At 41.2% G+C, this 16,658-nt stretch overlaps 1 protein-coding gene across 1 annotated transcript; it reads right to left on the minus strand.

The window, feature by feature from the left end:
* Positions 1 to 2,241: 2,241 nt before the first annotated feature.
* Positions 2,242 to 16,151, minus strand: LOC139753505 (uncharacterized). Its single transcript, XM_071670151.1, has 2 exons — positions 15,594 to 16,151; positions 2,242 to 6,956 (listed from the first exon to the last, which is right to left on the minus strand). The coding sequence occupies exon 2, from the start codon at positions 3,805 to 3,807 to the stop codon at positions 2,389 to 2,391; it is 1,419 nt and encodes a 472-aa protein (XP_071526252.1). The 5' UTR covers positions 3,808 to 6,956; positions 15,594 to 16,151; the 3' UTR covers positions 2,242 to 2,388.
* Positions 16,152 to 16,658: the final 507 nt, after the last annotated feature.

The following is a 16,658-nucleotide window of genomic DNA, read 5'->3' on the forward strand; positions in this document are numbered from 1 at the left end:
GGACTGCAGCAGCTTGGTAACGTGTCACATGCAGGTTCATGGGATATTTAAGTGACCTGTTTTCTGATTTCATTTTTGTGTTGACGGTCGTGTTGACTGATATCATGACTCATCCTGGAGAGGTTCATCACACGTTATCTACCTGCTAAACACACTGCGGTTACGGTGACCAAGAAGAAACTTTAAGTTGAACATAGTACTTCAACCTTGTTACAGCGCCTTAATTGAATATATGTACATATATGCATAGACACACACATTATATATAAATATATATATATATATATATATATATATATATATATATATATATATATATATATATATATATATATATATATATATATATATATATATATATATATATGTATATATATATATATATATATATATTCCTATGAGTCCACGGGGAAAATGAAACACGAAAAGTTCTCAAGTGCACTTTCGTGTAATAATCACATCATCAGGGGAGACACAAGAGAGAAATATAACAGTCAGTTGATATACATCGAAGAGACGAAGCTAGGACGCCATTTGGTAAACATGTGTTTATATATATATATATATATATATATATATATATATATATATATATATATATATATATATATATATATATATATATATATATATATATATATATATATATGGCGTCCTAGCTTCGTCTCTTCGATGTATATCAACTGACTGTTATATTTCTCTCTTGTGTCTCCCCTGATGATGTGATTATTACACGAAAGTGCACATGGGAACTTTTCGTGTTTCATTTTCCCCGTGGACTCATAGGAATATATATATATATATATATATATATATATATATATATATATATATATATATATATATATATATATATATATATATATATATATATATATATATATATATATATATATATGTGTGTGTGTGTGTGTGTGTGTGTGTGTGCCTAAGTGTACGTGCGTCCAATATTTTGCATCATTAAGGCCTCTGATTGTTGTTCGTTGAATGAAAATCAGAGAATAGAACTATACCCAGTTTACATTGCAGGTCTTTAATATTTCACACTGTTTACATACGTCATTTGTCTAGCTTGGACCTGCACACGGCCTTGCTCACCAGTCGCCTCCGTCCTCCCTGTTCCACTCCTGGACTCCATCCTCTCTACCCGACTCCCAGCCACCACTTACTACTCCCCACCCTCGGTCTCCATTCTCCCTGTGCCACCTCTGGCCTCCACACATCATTCTCCAACCCAGGCCTCTACCCATCCTACCCTACCCCTGATCTCCATCCTTCCTGCTCCACCTCTGCCTCCACATTTCTGACCTCTCACGACTCATTCCTCAACACACTCGTTCCACTTACATCCATGCCCAGCTCCGCTGGAATGTGAGCTCAGTGTAGCCTAAATAAGCTTATATGGGCCAAGCTAGTCTTAGCAATGGATTTCTCTACTATTTTAGGTAGAAATCTAAGGTTTATATGATATCATGTATCTTAGATAACGGATGACTCACCCTTCACTGGGAAAAGATTTCCATCCCTGATACAGGTGGTGGTGATCTGCATTACTGGAGGTCCTCACAGAAGGATTCAAGAAGCTACGGGCGCTGTTGTCTGTCACTGTTGAAGGAGCATCACAGGCAGCCAGCCTTTGGGCACGGCACTCTTGGCTATGCTACCACAGTGTTTACGCTACACTAAACTGACCCGGGTTGGTGATATACTCTATCAGCTCCACCTCTTTATAGCTTGTTCACGATCATATCTGTGGTTTATCCCCTCGCCCTGACGTGCTAGCAAGCCACGCGGGCTCGGGTGACTGTGTGGGTGTTTTATGGATTCCAACCTGAATGGATATCATTAATGGTGGTTTTAATGATGGTGTAAAGTACTACCTTGTGTCAGCCTCTGTCACTCTCCCTGCCGGAGTTTCACTCAGTATGGACTCTTATATTTCAAATAAATGTATTCAAATAGGGATCACGTTTGAATTAAAAACCATGAAAATCAAAAGAAAATGGTTTATTTACATAGAAAAAGTGGAAAACATTTTATATACAAAATATGAACACAAAAGGTTGATATGTATATTTCTATACTTAGTTTACGTATAACCATTACATTATCTTTTAGTTACAAATGTAATGCTTTGTATTGTACAATTTTCTTATCATTCTTTTCCATTATTACATAGTAATAATTGTCCGACAATATACAATTCTTAGTAAAAATACAACAGCCTCACTAACTAGATTCCAACGCAGGTAAAGTATTATTCATAATCCTTAACACGTTCACAACCGTGTCCTCCACAAGTCACTAGTGCCAGCTAGGCAGGCTTGAATGTATGATTGATAATCATCAATACTGACATTTTCATCAATGCACGTACACTGTGTAGATCTAGCAATCATCAATATCCGCACAGATGAAATTTGAGGACGAATGAGCGAGGAAGAGATTAAGTGTGTCGTCACCCTCGGCAAAAGTGGAGGTCAAATGGTCAAGTTCCTCCTCGAAGGGTTCATCTCCTAGCAAGCTCCCGAGCTCCATGGGTGCTGCGAGGACGCTCTCGCAGTCAGACGTTGATCCGCAGACAGAGAAGTCGCTGGATGTGACGGAAAAGGACGGAGAGGTGTCTCCGATGGGAATCGGAATGGGGGTCGTGAATGTAGCACCCGTGAGTGGACTTGGAGGGGAGGAACCTTCGCTAGAGAAGGCCGAATCAGCACTCGAGGAATCACTCAAGTGTCGCCCACTTCTCGGGAATTCCAACAGCACGTCGTTTCTTACAACTGGACTGTCGAGGTCTTGTATAGCATTGATGGAGATACTGTCGCTTGGGTTGAAGACAATCGACGCGTTAGAGTTACAGAATCGACGTGGCGTGAATGGCGTTGCCCCTATGAGAGGCTCTGGAGTGTTGTGTCCCGGAATGGAGGCTGGAACATGCGACAGGTCCGTCCCATAGGGCGTCAAGGCTAATAATGGCTGGTGGACGGTCACTAGGGGCGTGAGAGGCTCCAGACGAGGCATTTTGGTATCTCTTGCCCCCGCGAAAGTTTCCAGCCTCGGCCTTTTTACCGTCATTGACATCATCAACGGCTCGTTGTTCGCAAATCTTCCGAGTTTGTGAGGAGGAGTTTGTAGCGCCACGTTCTTCAGTGTGATATACGCACCGTTGCTGGTGGCTATGCTCGCTGTCTTGCATACTTTGGTTTTGCTTTTAGATTTGCTTGGTCTCTTAGTTATTTTCCCTCCCATAGCATGTTTACTTTTATTTTCACTCATTTTCGTGATAGCTGGGTGCTTTGGTTTGGATACTTTACCCTGAGGTTTACCAATGACACTGTATTTACCAACCTTCCCTATATTACTGGTAGGCATTTTACTAGTTCTTATCACTGGTCTGACACAATGCTCCGGTCGAGCCATATGAGCGTTTTCTATGCACCAGAGTTGTCTCACATCCTCGATATCCTTGGAACAAAAGTCATCCTCGTTGAGCACACCAGCAAGGGCGTTGATGTAGTTTACGGCGAGTCGTAGGACGGTTATCTTCGTCAGTTTCTCGCTATCTGCTCCTGGTAGGTCTGGGATGGCCCTCTGCAGCGTGACGAAGGCGTCATTTATCTCTCTCATTCTGTTCCTCTCCCGGGCGTTGGCTGTCTTCCGTCGGTACTTGCTGAGTGGCGGAGGCTTCTGTTTTTCCTTCGGTTCTTTGCGTTTCGAAATCGCTCGGTTCTTTTCCGATTCTATTCTCTTGATGATGGACTTAGTTCTGAGGGCATACTTGGCCCCGTTTCTGTCTTCCATGTTCATTTTACCTTACTAGAAAATGAAATGAGCACAGTAAAATTTGATACACTTTATCCTTTCAACAAGTGATTGTAATGGTTGGTATCTGAGGTCTCAGTACCACTCTCCACAACATTACCTCACTTAATTATGGTTTGTTCTTACTGGTACCCTTCACTGGCACCTGATACACTTAGTCTAGGGAGAACCGCCGCTGTACCAGAATCCATGAAATCCCACAACAGGAAAACCTCAAGGAAAGTCGTCAGATGGTTACAAGGGGAATCATCAAGAGACCCTAAGTAGCGAGAGTTAGACCCGAAGGTTCTTTTGGCAGGTTGGAGATGTTTGCTCAAGGATATTTGTGTAGGCTTCTGGCGCACCCACACCTTACACCTTCCCCTGCAGGGTACACCTCACGTCACGTCCCAGCAGGTACTAATCACAACCAAGATTTGCTGGTCAGTCTTGTATAAATTTCCTGTTTTTCAGTGATTTACAATGATGACGTGTCCTGGCTTTACAATATCCCAGGCATGAATGGCTAATACTTTGTAAACTTTCAGCTTTTCATACATGTAATACTTACAGTCATCATTAAGCATAAGATGGACCCAAAATCCGTAATAGAGACTTGTGGGAAACTATTTTCCTAGGACTGGGTATGAACAATAGACTACTAAGATTAACAAATAGACAATATCAAAGAAGAAGCTTGTCTGAAGAGATCTCATATACATGATATTACACATACATCAAAGATAAATAACACATAATAATGATTAAACAATTAAATGTTAGAGTAAACAAATACATATATGTATATATGTATATAAGAAAAGAATAAACTTTTACGTTTTACATTTCACGGGTAACAAAATGCACTTATCCAGCAATAAACTTCACTTTGTTAAGAGCTTTGCTGAATGTAACCCTACAGTTCTCATATAAAGTGCCACAGATATTGACATTCAAGTACTGTAAATTCTTTAAACGCTGATAAAATATTATTGGTTAAGTATAACCCGTAAAATGTCATCAACAAGTCAAATGGTTCTCATAGACAACAACTCTGGCTGAGGACGAGTGAGAGGATGCGCAGGAGGAGCCTCAAGCCTACTCAACCAAGGAAATGATGGTCCTTAGGCCTGAGGGTCAAATCCACTCGTATATTTGATAAGGTAACGTCGTGGTTATAGTGTAAGCGTCACACTGGGTCGAGAATGGCCTTTGTTACCAGTACTGTATCGCCCGAAGGTGTCTGGGCCTTGTTTTTGAACCTCTTGTTATTCCACCCTGAGATGAGGCTCATTTGCATGTGGGAGTGATTACTATAATGTCCCATAGGTCGACTGACAACCCTGAAGCAATACTCACTGTTACAGTATCCCATAAAGTATCAGAAGTCACACGGAGATGCTTTCAGTGTAAAAGTAACTTTTCAAAATTCAGTTTATTCGACCAAGTAAAACTGAAATATAATTCGTTGTCATAAGAAATAACTAAATCGTTCGACAATGATAATGTTAACATCATAGGATGTCCATATCAAGGTCTCAGTCTCGTACAAAAGTCTTTATGATTTTCACATGTACCCAATTTTTCAGTTCACCGGCTTTGATCTCAGGCGGCTACCTCGTCCGGGGTGTTCTTTTTCACAAGATGTACTCTGTGTGATAACACGGATACATGGGGAAGAACGAGCAGCTTATCAGTGTAGGATGCGCGTCTCCGCCTCAGATATGGAGGCTCTCTAACAAGTTCGTAACAAAGACCTTAACTGGCCGTGTCTACAGTAGGAATGTAGAGATGATCCACTGAATCCTCAGCTACGCTCTCACTCATTACTCAGATCTCTATTATCGATTACAAGGACACTGAAGGTCACAGATAGAGTACTGAAGACTTTTTTCTTTCCTCTTCTGTTATCAAACTACAGAGTTGGAACAACTAGTAGCAAAAAGTGTCCACTGTTCAAGGTGTCGTTTGATTCGTCTGTTCGAAGAAAGTTTTGAAATAGGCTGGAGGACTATAACTCTGCCTATGGCCGATGGTCTTCGTTATCTTGTAGGACTCGTTAATTGAGAGAAGTCTGAACATTTATAATGATCGGAAAGTTGATTTCAATTAGAAAATTCCCTTGCTATCCCTGTGTCATGGATCTATTGTTTACAAAATGCTTCGAACAGAGCAGAGCACTGCAGTCGTGCTCAATGTCCTCCACGGAGAGGAAATAAAAGACTTCACTATATGTAGTGTTTGATTTACTGGGTCTGAGCTCCTGCGCTAATGGAGGAGGTAGGTGGAAGCCAGGCGGGGCTCGGGGCTCAGCGGGGCGTAGATGCCCCGGCTACATCACCTGGAAGTCCCGCTGCGTGGAACTGCTGCCTCTCGAGCCAATGATCCTCCCTGTATCCTCAGTCACACTTAGGTTACAGAGTGAACAGAGCAGCGGTGTTAGCAGTTCCTTGGCACTCGCTGAAAAGCGTTTGATATTTTCAATAGGAAAAGTAGACAGTCTAAGGAATGTGAAAGACAATAATTCCCTTAGAGCATGGACAGGATTCTTAATGATGGTATGTTTTGGATACTAGAGGAAGGTGTGCCAAGGTTCTCTCTCTCTCTCTCTCTCTCTCCTCTTGACAACACTAAGGATGCATATTTTGCTGTAGTGGTCGACTCAGACGTTCACTGGTTTGATTAACAGTCCCGTGCTTGTGATTCTCGACTGTTGGTCCACCCTGACGATCTCGTTCGCTGGTCCGCCCTGACGATCCCTGACAAATGGTGGGTTCGGTGATGATGATGGAGTAGTGAGAATCATACACGGGATGTTCCTGACGTATGTATCAGTTGTTCTCTTTTTATATAATCAGATTTAGGCTGCACACTTTTCTCCATACACTGATGTATTTACTTTCTTCTTAATCTATTGTCTCGAGATTAGGAACGTACCGCATGACACTTATTTATGGGATTCTTATTTTTCTTAGCCTTAAACTTCACTGTCTGTCATCAAAAGACAGCTTTCTTGTTGCCCTCCTTCTCCTGGCCTCTCGTGCCCTCCTGGAGGTAGGTGGTGGTGGTGGTGGAGTTCGCCTGATCCGTCAAGCTCTCGTAACAACTGGGGTGGCTGGCGTCTGGCGCTGATCCAACCTCTGAGCGACTCGCACCTGAAACGAGACCATGAAAGCATCAGGTACAAGTTCACATCGTCTTAAGGTGTCTGGTCATTGTCATCACTGGTTACTCGGGGACTCTGATCACTATCTTAATTTCCTGTCAAAGTCCAGGAATCTTATGGTATGTGGAATATGGGGACAACCTGGTCTTTATGGTGATGAGAGTCAGTGCTTCTGTAGTATCAGGGAAGTAAAGTTAATAGTCTAACAGAAGGAAAAGACAAAGGTAAGGGTCAAGTCTTCTACACGAAAAATGCCAAAAATGTTTCAATTGATTCATGGCAAACATATAAGGGCATTCAACTTACGTAAACAAACACATAGGCAATACACCAACAAATCTCATGCATCACACAGTACCTGCTGTGGACATCATTATAATCCCAGCCTTATGATTCACACAAAACCTGCTGTGGATATAGCAACAATACCAACATCATGCCTCACACAACAGCTGCAATGGATATAACGTTAAACCCAGCCAGAAAGCAACATTCATGAGACCAGTAAAGAAAACAATATATCATTAAGGGAGGAGCACATCTTAATAAGGTTCATGAAGCATTACTTCTTTAGGAGAAAAGTTTACATGACACAGGACTTTTAGGCCCCCACCAAATATGGTGAGGAGGCGTAGAGATGTGCGTGTGTGTCTGAGTGGGGAGGTGACTTCATGCCCAGGGCACCTGGCTAGAATCTTCTGCTCAGCTTCCTCCTTCAAGTCACTGTTCATGGCAGTCATGATACTCACACAGGGCATCCAGCCCCCAGCGATATACTTCAGGTTTCTGGCACTTTCGTTGGTGAACTTGTGTGCTTAAGTTTCATGAGTAAGGGAAAAGTTACAAATATGAATGAGTCATCTGAACAAAACGAGGTATATATGTACATTCCATGTGACCACGAGTTATATATGTACATTCCATGTGACACGAGGTATATATGTACATTCCATGTGACACGAGGTATATATGTACATTCCATGTGACACGAGGTATATTTGTACATTCCATGTGACCACGATGGTATATATGTACATTCCATGTGACACGAGGTATATATGTACCTTCCATGTGACCACGATGGTATATATGTACCTTCCATGTGACCACGAGGTATATTTGTACATTCCATGTGACCACGAGTTATATATGTACATTCATGTGACCACGAGGTATATATGTACATTCCATGTGACCACGAGGTATATATGTACATTCCATGTGACACGAGGTATATATGTACATTCATGTGACCACGAGGTATATATGTACATTCCATGTGACCACGATGGTATATATGTACATTCATGTGACCACGAGGTATATATGTACATTCCATGTGACCACGAGTATATATGTACATTCCATGTGACCACGAGGTATATATGTACATTCATGTGACCACGAGGTATATATGTACATTCCATGTGACCACGATGGTATATATGTACATTCATGTGACCACGAGGTATATATGTACATTCATGTGACCACGAGGTATATTTGTACATTCCATGTGACACGAGGTATATATGTACATTCATGTGACCACGAGGTATATATGTACATTCCATGTGACACGAGGTATATATGTACATTCATGTGACCACGAGGTATATATGTACATTCCATGTGACACGAGGTATATATGTACATTCATGTGACCACGAGGTATATATGTACATTCCATGTGACACGAGGTATATATGTACATTCCATGTGACACGAGGTATATATGTACCTTCCATGTGACCACGAGTATATATGTACATTCCATGTGACCACGAGTATATATGTACATTCCATGTGACACGAGGTATATATGTACCTTCCATGTGACCACGAGTATATATGTACATTCATGTGACCACGAGGTATATATGTACATTCCATGTGACACGAGGTATATATGTACATTCCATGTGACCACGAGTATATATGTACATTCCATGTGACCACGAGTATATATGTACATTCATGTGACCACGAGGTATATATGTACATTCATGTGACCACGAGGTATATATGTACATTCATGTGACCACGAGGTATATATGTACATTCCATGTGACACGAGGTATATATGTACATTCCATGTGACCACGAGTATATATGTACATTCCATGTGACACGAGGTATATATGTACATTCCATGTGACCACGATGGTATATATGTACATTCATGTGACCACGAGGTATATATGTACCTTCCATGTGACCACGATGGTATATATGTACATTCCATGTGACCACGATGGTATATATGTACATTCCATGTGACACGAGGTATATATGTACATTCCATGTGACCACGAGGTATATATGTACATTCCATGTGACACGAGGTATATATGTACATTCATGTGACCACGAGGTATATATGTACATTCCATGTGACCACGAGTATATATGTACATTCCATGTGACACGAGGTATATATGTACATTCATGTGACCACGAGGTATATATGTACATTCATGTGACCACGAGGTATATATGTACATTCCATGTGACCACGATGGTATATATGTACATTCCATGTGACCACGATGGTATATATGTACATTCATGTGACCACGAGGTATATATGTACATTCATGTGACCACGAGGTATATATGTACATTCATGTGACCACGAGGTATATATGTACATTCCATGTGACCACGAGTATATATGTACATTCCATGTGACCACGAGTATATATGTACATTCCATGTGACCACGAGTTATATATGTACATTCCATGTGACCACGAGTATATATGTACATTCCATGTGACACGAGGTATATATGTACATTCCATGTGACCACGAGGTATATATGTAATTCCATGTGACCACGAGTATATATGTACATTCCATGTGACCACGAGTATATATGTACATTCCATGTGACCACGAGTTATATATGTACATTCCATGTGACACGAGGTATATATGTAATTCCATGTGACCACGAGTATATATGTACATTCATGTGACCACGAGGTATATTTGTACATTCCATGTGACACGAGGTATATATGTAATTCCATGTGACCACGAGTTATATATGTACATTCCATGTGACACGAGGTATATATGTACCTTCCATGTGACCACGAGGTATATATGTACCTTCCATGTGACCACGAGGTATATTTGTACATTCCATGTGACCACGATGGTATATATGTACATTCATGTGACCACGAGGTATATATGTACATTCCATGTGACACGAGGTATATTTGTACATTCCATGTGACACGAGGTATATATGTACATTCCATGTGACACGAGGTATATTTGTACATTCCATGTGACCACGAGTATATATGTACATTCCATGTGACCACGATGGTATATATGTACATTCATGTGACCACGAGGTATATATGTACATTCCATGTGACACGAGGTATATATGTACATTCCATGTGACACGAGGTATATATGTACATTCCATGTGACCACGAGTATATATGTACATTCCATGTGACACGAGGTATATATGTACATTCCATGTGACCACGATGGTATATATGTACATTCCATGTGACCACGATGGTATATATGTACATTCCATGTGACCACGAGTTATATATGTACATTCCATGTGACACGAGGTATATATGTACATTCCATGTGACCACGATGGTATATATGTACATTCATGTGACCACGAGGTATATATGTACATTCCATGTGACCACGATGGTATATATGTACATTCCATGTGACCACGAGTATATATGTACATTCCATGTGACCACGATGGTATATATGTACATTCCATGTGACCACGATGGTATATATGTACATTCCATGTGACCACGATGGTATATATGTACATTCCATGTGACCACGATGGTATATATGTACATTCATGTGACCACGAGGTATATATGTACATTCCATGTGACCACGATGGTATATATGTACATTCCATGTGACCACGATGGTATATATGTACATTCCATGTGACCACGATGGTATATATGTACATTCCATGTGACCACGATGGTATATATGTACATTCCATGTGACCACGAGTATATATGTACATTCCATGTGACACGAGGTATATTTGTACATTCCATGTGACCACGAGTTATATATGTACATTCATGTGACCACGAGGTATATATGTAATTCCATGTGACCACGATGGTATATATGTACATTCCATGTGACCACGATGGTATATATGTACATTCCATGTGACCACGAGTATATATGTACATTCCATGTGACCACGAGGTATATATGTACATTCCATGTGACCACGAGGTATATATGTACATTCCATGTGACCACGAGGTATATATGTACATTCCATGTGACCACGAGGTATATATGTACATTCCATGTGACCACGAGGTATATATGTACATTCCATGTGACCACGATAGGTATATATGTACATTCCATGTGACCACGAGGTATATATGTACATTCCATGTGACCACGAGGTATATATGTACATTCCATGTGACCACGAGGTATATATGTATTCCATGTGACCACGAGGTATATATGTACATTCCATGTGACCACGAGGTATATATGTACCTTCCATGTGACCACGAGGTATATATGCACACTTCCATGTGACTCCGAAGTATATGTTTACCTTCCTTGGAGTTATTCCAGGCGTGATCTGTAGTTCCGTATTATCTCTCTCGATGTCTTCCATCTTCCTCTGCTGATGTGATCTAAAGTTTTGCCCACAACTAACTTAAGCACGTTTGAGAGATCAAATGTATTGTCGTCTTTAAGGTTTACATGCAATTTCATTTTACATTTTTTTTGATACCTTCAGATAGCCAGTGTTCGTGCCGCCTTGTGTGCATTTTGTGTTCCTCATTTCGTTATATTAACCATTCCCGTCAGCTATTGACCAACCATAGTGTCTTCATAAATCATGTTCCACTTCTGACTTCCTTTTCTTATTAAGATATTTGCAATATTTTCCATGGTATTCATCATTTGTTTAAACCATATCTGTGTTACATTCTTCACGTCAGATTTGGTACCGGCGATATTTTTCCCTCGCCTATCAAGTGGTCTATCTGAGTCTCTTAGTCTGGCACTGTTCTGTTTTCCTTTATGGCACTAACTTTCCAACCTCATCTTTATACCTCATCCTCACTTATGCTACTCCTATTTAATGCCTTTTCCACTTTCTGTATACTAGCCATCTTACAATCTCCCTTCGTGTTTCTGATGTACTACCACCTCCCTCACACTAGTACTCTAAGCAGCAGGTTCACCACATTTTACCATTACGTTTCTTGTATGCCTGCACGGCCACGGGGCTGGGCGGAGGGGGCGGTCTACACAGTGCTGGTGTGGTGGCCGAGAGGCAGTGTGTTGACCGGAGAGGGAGGGGAGGAGGTGCACCCCGGCAGTGTGGACAAGATGCTCAAACAAAGTTGTTAGTCCGGGGACACTCCCTCATGTGCTCGACCTCTGGTCCTGCGACGCTTGGGTCCCCGTGGTAAGATATATGTATATATGTGTCTCTCAATGTACATATGTACGTATCAATCAGGCAAATATATATGTATATATATATATATATATATATATATATATATATATATATATATATATATATATATATATATATATATATATATATATATATATATATTGTAAGTGTTTGAATATACGCTAGACATCTTCTGACGAAACATCAACCACACAACCAAAAACAACAAAGTCAAGCTAGATACCTACTACAGAAACATAAAAACAGACAAACATAAAAGCCACCTTATCATAAACAATCATTTAGTTCAAAAAAGACATTTTAAGAATGTAACGCAGTTTATGAATTCCCATGTCAACAAGGAGAGAGTAAGCTCCTTACAAACACGACCTATATAGGAAGTACAATCCGTACACTATCCAGAAGACTTACTCCACACCTACAAGAATGTTCCATCGAACTACGTGTCACCACGAAGTATAACGCCACCCTCACACGAAAAACAACTATCAGATCTACAATGGTACTACGTCATGCACAAGAAAGAAGACTAGAGATCGCCAAAGCACCAACTAAGTAACCAAAACCTAACATAAAGAACCAGAACACGGGTCAAGCCATGCTACTACAACTACATGTTCCAGTACCACGCAACAACCAATGAGCTCGTACTACTACAATTTACATCCGCCTATAGGTATTACCCATCCTTACCCGCAATCACTCTCACCTGTTCCATTAACCTCTCCACATGTTCCTGGAGATGATTTGATGGATTCATTTCGAAACGTGGAGAAAACCCATGATAATAGCTTACAAAACCTCCCCAGCCACGTAGAGATATTAGACAACTTGAAAAATTCAGAAAGAATGTGGCAAAAAACCTCGGTTATCTCGTGTTTAATAGATAGAACATGTTTACAAGGTGAGAGGTACATATACACACAGGAAATGGTCCTTGAGTAATCATAAATAGTATATATATATATATATATATATATATATATATATATATATATATATATATATATATATATATATATATATACATATATATATATATATATATATATATATATATATATATATATATATATATATATATATATATATATATATATATATATATATACTAATTGTATAAACGTTTACAGAAGATATAAAGTCAGTTCACTATTCCATTAAGAAACATATACCCGTCATGTGTGTGTATGTGTAAGAAACACCCAGGATGACGAACAGAAGACGGGGAACCTGTTGCCTCACGTCCTGTGTAACTACATTTTCCCTGAATCCTGTGTGATGCCTCGCGAGATGGCAACACTCCCTCACCTCCCAAGACTGGAGGCGACTCAAACAGTCCTTACGAGGCAGTCACACGACAGTCTTAGTCGGGGGTTGGGTGGGGGGGTGGGGGGGACAGGGGAGGGGTGAGGGATGGGGTGGATACGGCGCAGAATGTTGCAGAAGAGTTTTTAATGTTGATGGCTAATGGAAGATATGGTCAGTGCCTTTGTTTCTTGTTTATTTACTGATGAGTACATGAGTACGAGTGTATGTGTATCTGTTCGTCTTGTGTCTTTTCTTGAGCACCTGTGCGAGTGTTTAGTCATTCTGTATGCTGGAACAGTTTTATGCTGTTCTAAAGTTCATTATTATTTACTAAAAGTATAGAGGTAAAAATTACATACCATTTCTCCCTAACTTTGGCAGGTATAAGGCCGTTCGAAGAGATACAATACAAGATTGGTATCTACTGTTGCGTTGAAGTCTCCGTCTTAAAACGTTGTAATGAGAGTTTATCGCCAGTGACACGTGAGAGAATGGCATCCTTGTCTGGCAGATGCCGACCCGTCGGGTCACGCACCTCCACAATCACCCGCCATTCATTAACATTCCCTTCGTAATGAAAATTCTTCGTAAGGTCATCGCAAAGAACTCCTCTCTCCGTGCTGCCCTCCAGCCCGTTAACCACTCTGGTCGGTACCTCCAAGGCCATTCACGACGGCCTGGTAACGAACTAACAATGGCAGATGGTCACGCTGGCACACACACATGCAGATGAAGGGGTGTAAGGGGGTATGCCGCACTGTTCCCCAGCAAGCAACAAATGGATATTTATTGGTGGTCAAGCGAAGAAAAGATGGCGAGACGAGATCGTGTTCTGAATGACAAACGCTTCTCTTGCTTCTCTTTTATCTGAAATAACTCCAGAACCGGGTGCTCATTGGCCTTCTTCTGCCACAGAACGCACAAGTTCCTAACTATGACCTCAGCAGAACAAAAACAACCTTGAAAACTACATATAGAAGGCCAAAAATATCAAAGAATTAACAGCTGCGCAGGGCTATCAAACCGCTAGATAAAAAGGCTGTCTGCTGACTCTTAATATATTATACCTTATAAGGCTGCCTTTTGCCAGCTTTCACCTGAGGCCAAAGTCGCTGCCTCCTCACAGCCATGTACTGTCGTACTGCTTTTTTGGCGTATCTTTTTCGTCTCATAACAAATAATTAGAGAATAAAAGATGATACATAAGATTCCGGGAGTCACTAAATGTGCCATTGAACGCGTAGGGCAAGTTAGTAGTAGCTGTAGACGTCAGGTGCGAGCTATTAGCCAAATTCCTACTTGTCAGCGACAATATATATAGTCGTAAGAGATAAGCTGTGAGCCTGGCTGAACCAGAGGTTCTTCAGCAGGAGAATGGTACATGATACTCGCTTATTGTACTTGGGTTACACACTTATCAAAATCAGAAAAAATAGTACCATTAATTAATTAGCTTAGAGAATAGTATTACTGCTGCCTGTACAATGTTGCATGTTTTATTACCAGAAAAAGAAATTACTATATACATCATCTCATGTTTTTGATTTTCATTTACACACACACACACACACACACACACACACACACACACACACACAAACGCACACACAATACACAGACACACATTCACATACACACACAATCTTATATATATATATATATATATATATATATATATATATATATATATATATATATATATAGAGAGAGAGAGAGAGAGAGAGAGAGAGAGAGAGCCAAACACAAATCTGAGGAGAAAGTGACTACTCCAATATCGTAATAGTCTTTATCAACGCACGTCATCAGAGTCGTTCTTACCGTGAAACTTATGAATGCAGGTAATGAAGCAGCCGGGTTACGTCTCCGGTGGCCACTCTGTTCATTCACAGCCAACGTCACTTCATTCACAGGTATCCAGATCCAGTGTCACCTCTCTAGCCCTTCACAACACTTATTTGTACGCTGCCACCACCACATAGGGTAATCACTCTGTAGATCTAAGTGTGTCGAGAGAGTCAAAGGGTAAGTCACTCGCGCGTGTACATCCTGCGAAGTAATGGTTGAGACTGTTGCCGGGGCGGGATGGCGCACCGTGACAAGGAGAGCAAGGGACGCCCTCACACCCTGGTGTTTGGGGGTAGACTGAGTGTCGGGCAGCAGCAGCAGCAGCAGGGTGTGTGTGGCACTGTTTATGGTCACCCGCCACGAAGGTACACACGCTGTACCACACTACAAGGCTTGACTTTCACCTTCTTGAAGAAGATGTCTTGGGTGACGGTGTCAAGAGAGATGTGTGGTGCCTGCAGGAGTGGTGGTGGTGCTTGGGTAGGAGAGGCCTCGCTGCTTCCTTGCGGCCTCCTCCACTTCACACAGACAACTGCCCAACTATCGTCTTCATCCCTCATTCGACCGAAAACGCCCAGCAAATATTACCGATGCGGTTCGTTTTCGTGGGAAGTAATCTTCGCGAGCGAAACTTTATGAGCCACTTAGTGTCTTCTTAACTCCACATGGTGGTTCTAACACCAGTGTTAATACCTTAACTGACCAAAAGCAAGAATATATCCTCAGTCTCGCGCGATTTATGCATGGATAAGCGTAATATTAAAATAGATACCAAAAAAGGTAGGGTGGAGCCAGATAGTGTGGAGCGTAGGAGACACCGAGGCGGCTGGCTGCCTGCTCTGCCCCGGCCCTAGGTGACGCAAGGTGCGGGTCAGCCCAACCTCTTATAATTATCCTCCCCTCCTGATGATACTACCGTTCTGCTCTGATTGCCATGCCCTCCTACCTTAATTAAGGTTTCCGTACTCTGATTGCCAGGCTTCAGTAGCTGATGATTTCCACCCCACAGGTTGTTGGGATCGGGCGCGTACATTACCG

Source organism: Panulirus ornatus, chromosome 14 (assembly GCF_036320965.1).
Source record: "Panulirus ornatus isolate Po-2019 chromosome 14, ASM3632096v1, whole genome shotgun sequence".
NCBI lineage: Eukaryota > Metazoa > Arthropoda > Malacostraca > Decapoda > Palinuridae > Panulirus > Panulirus ornatus.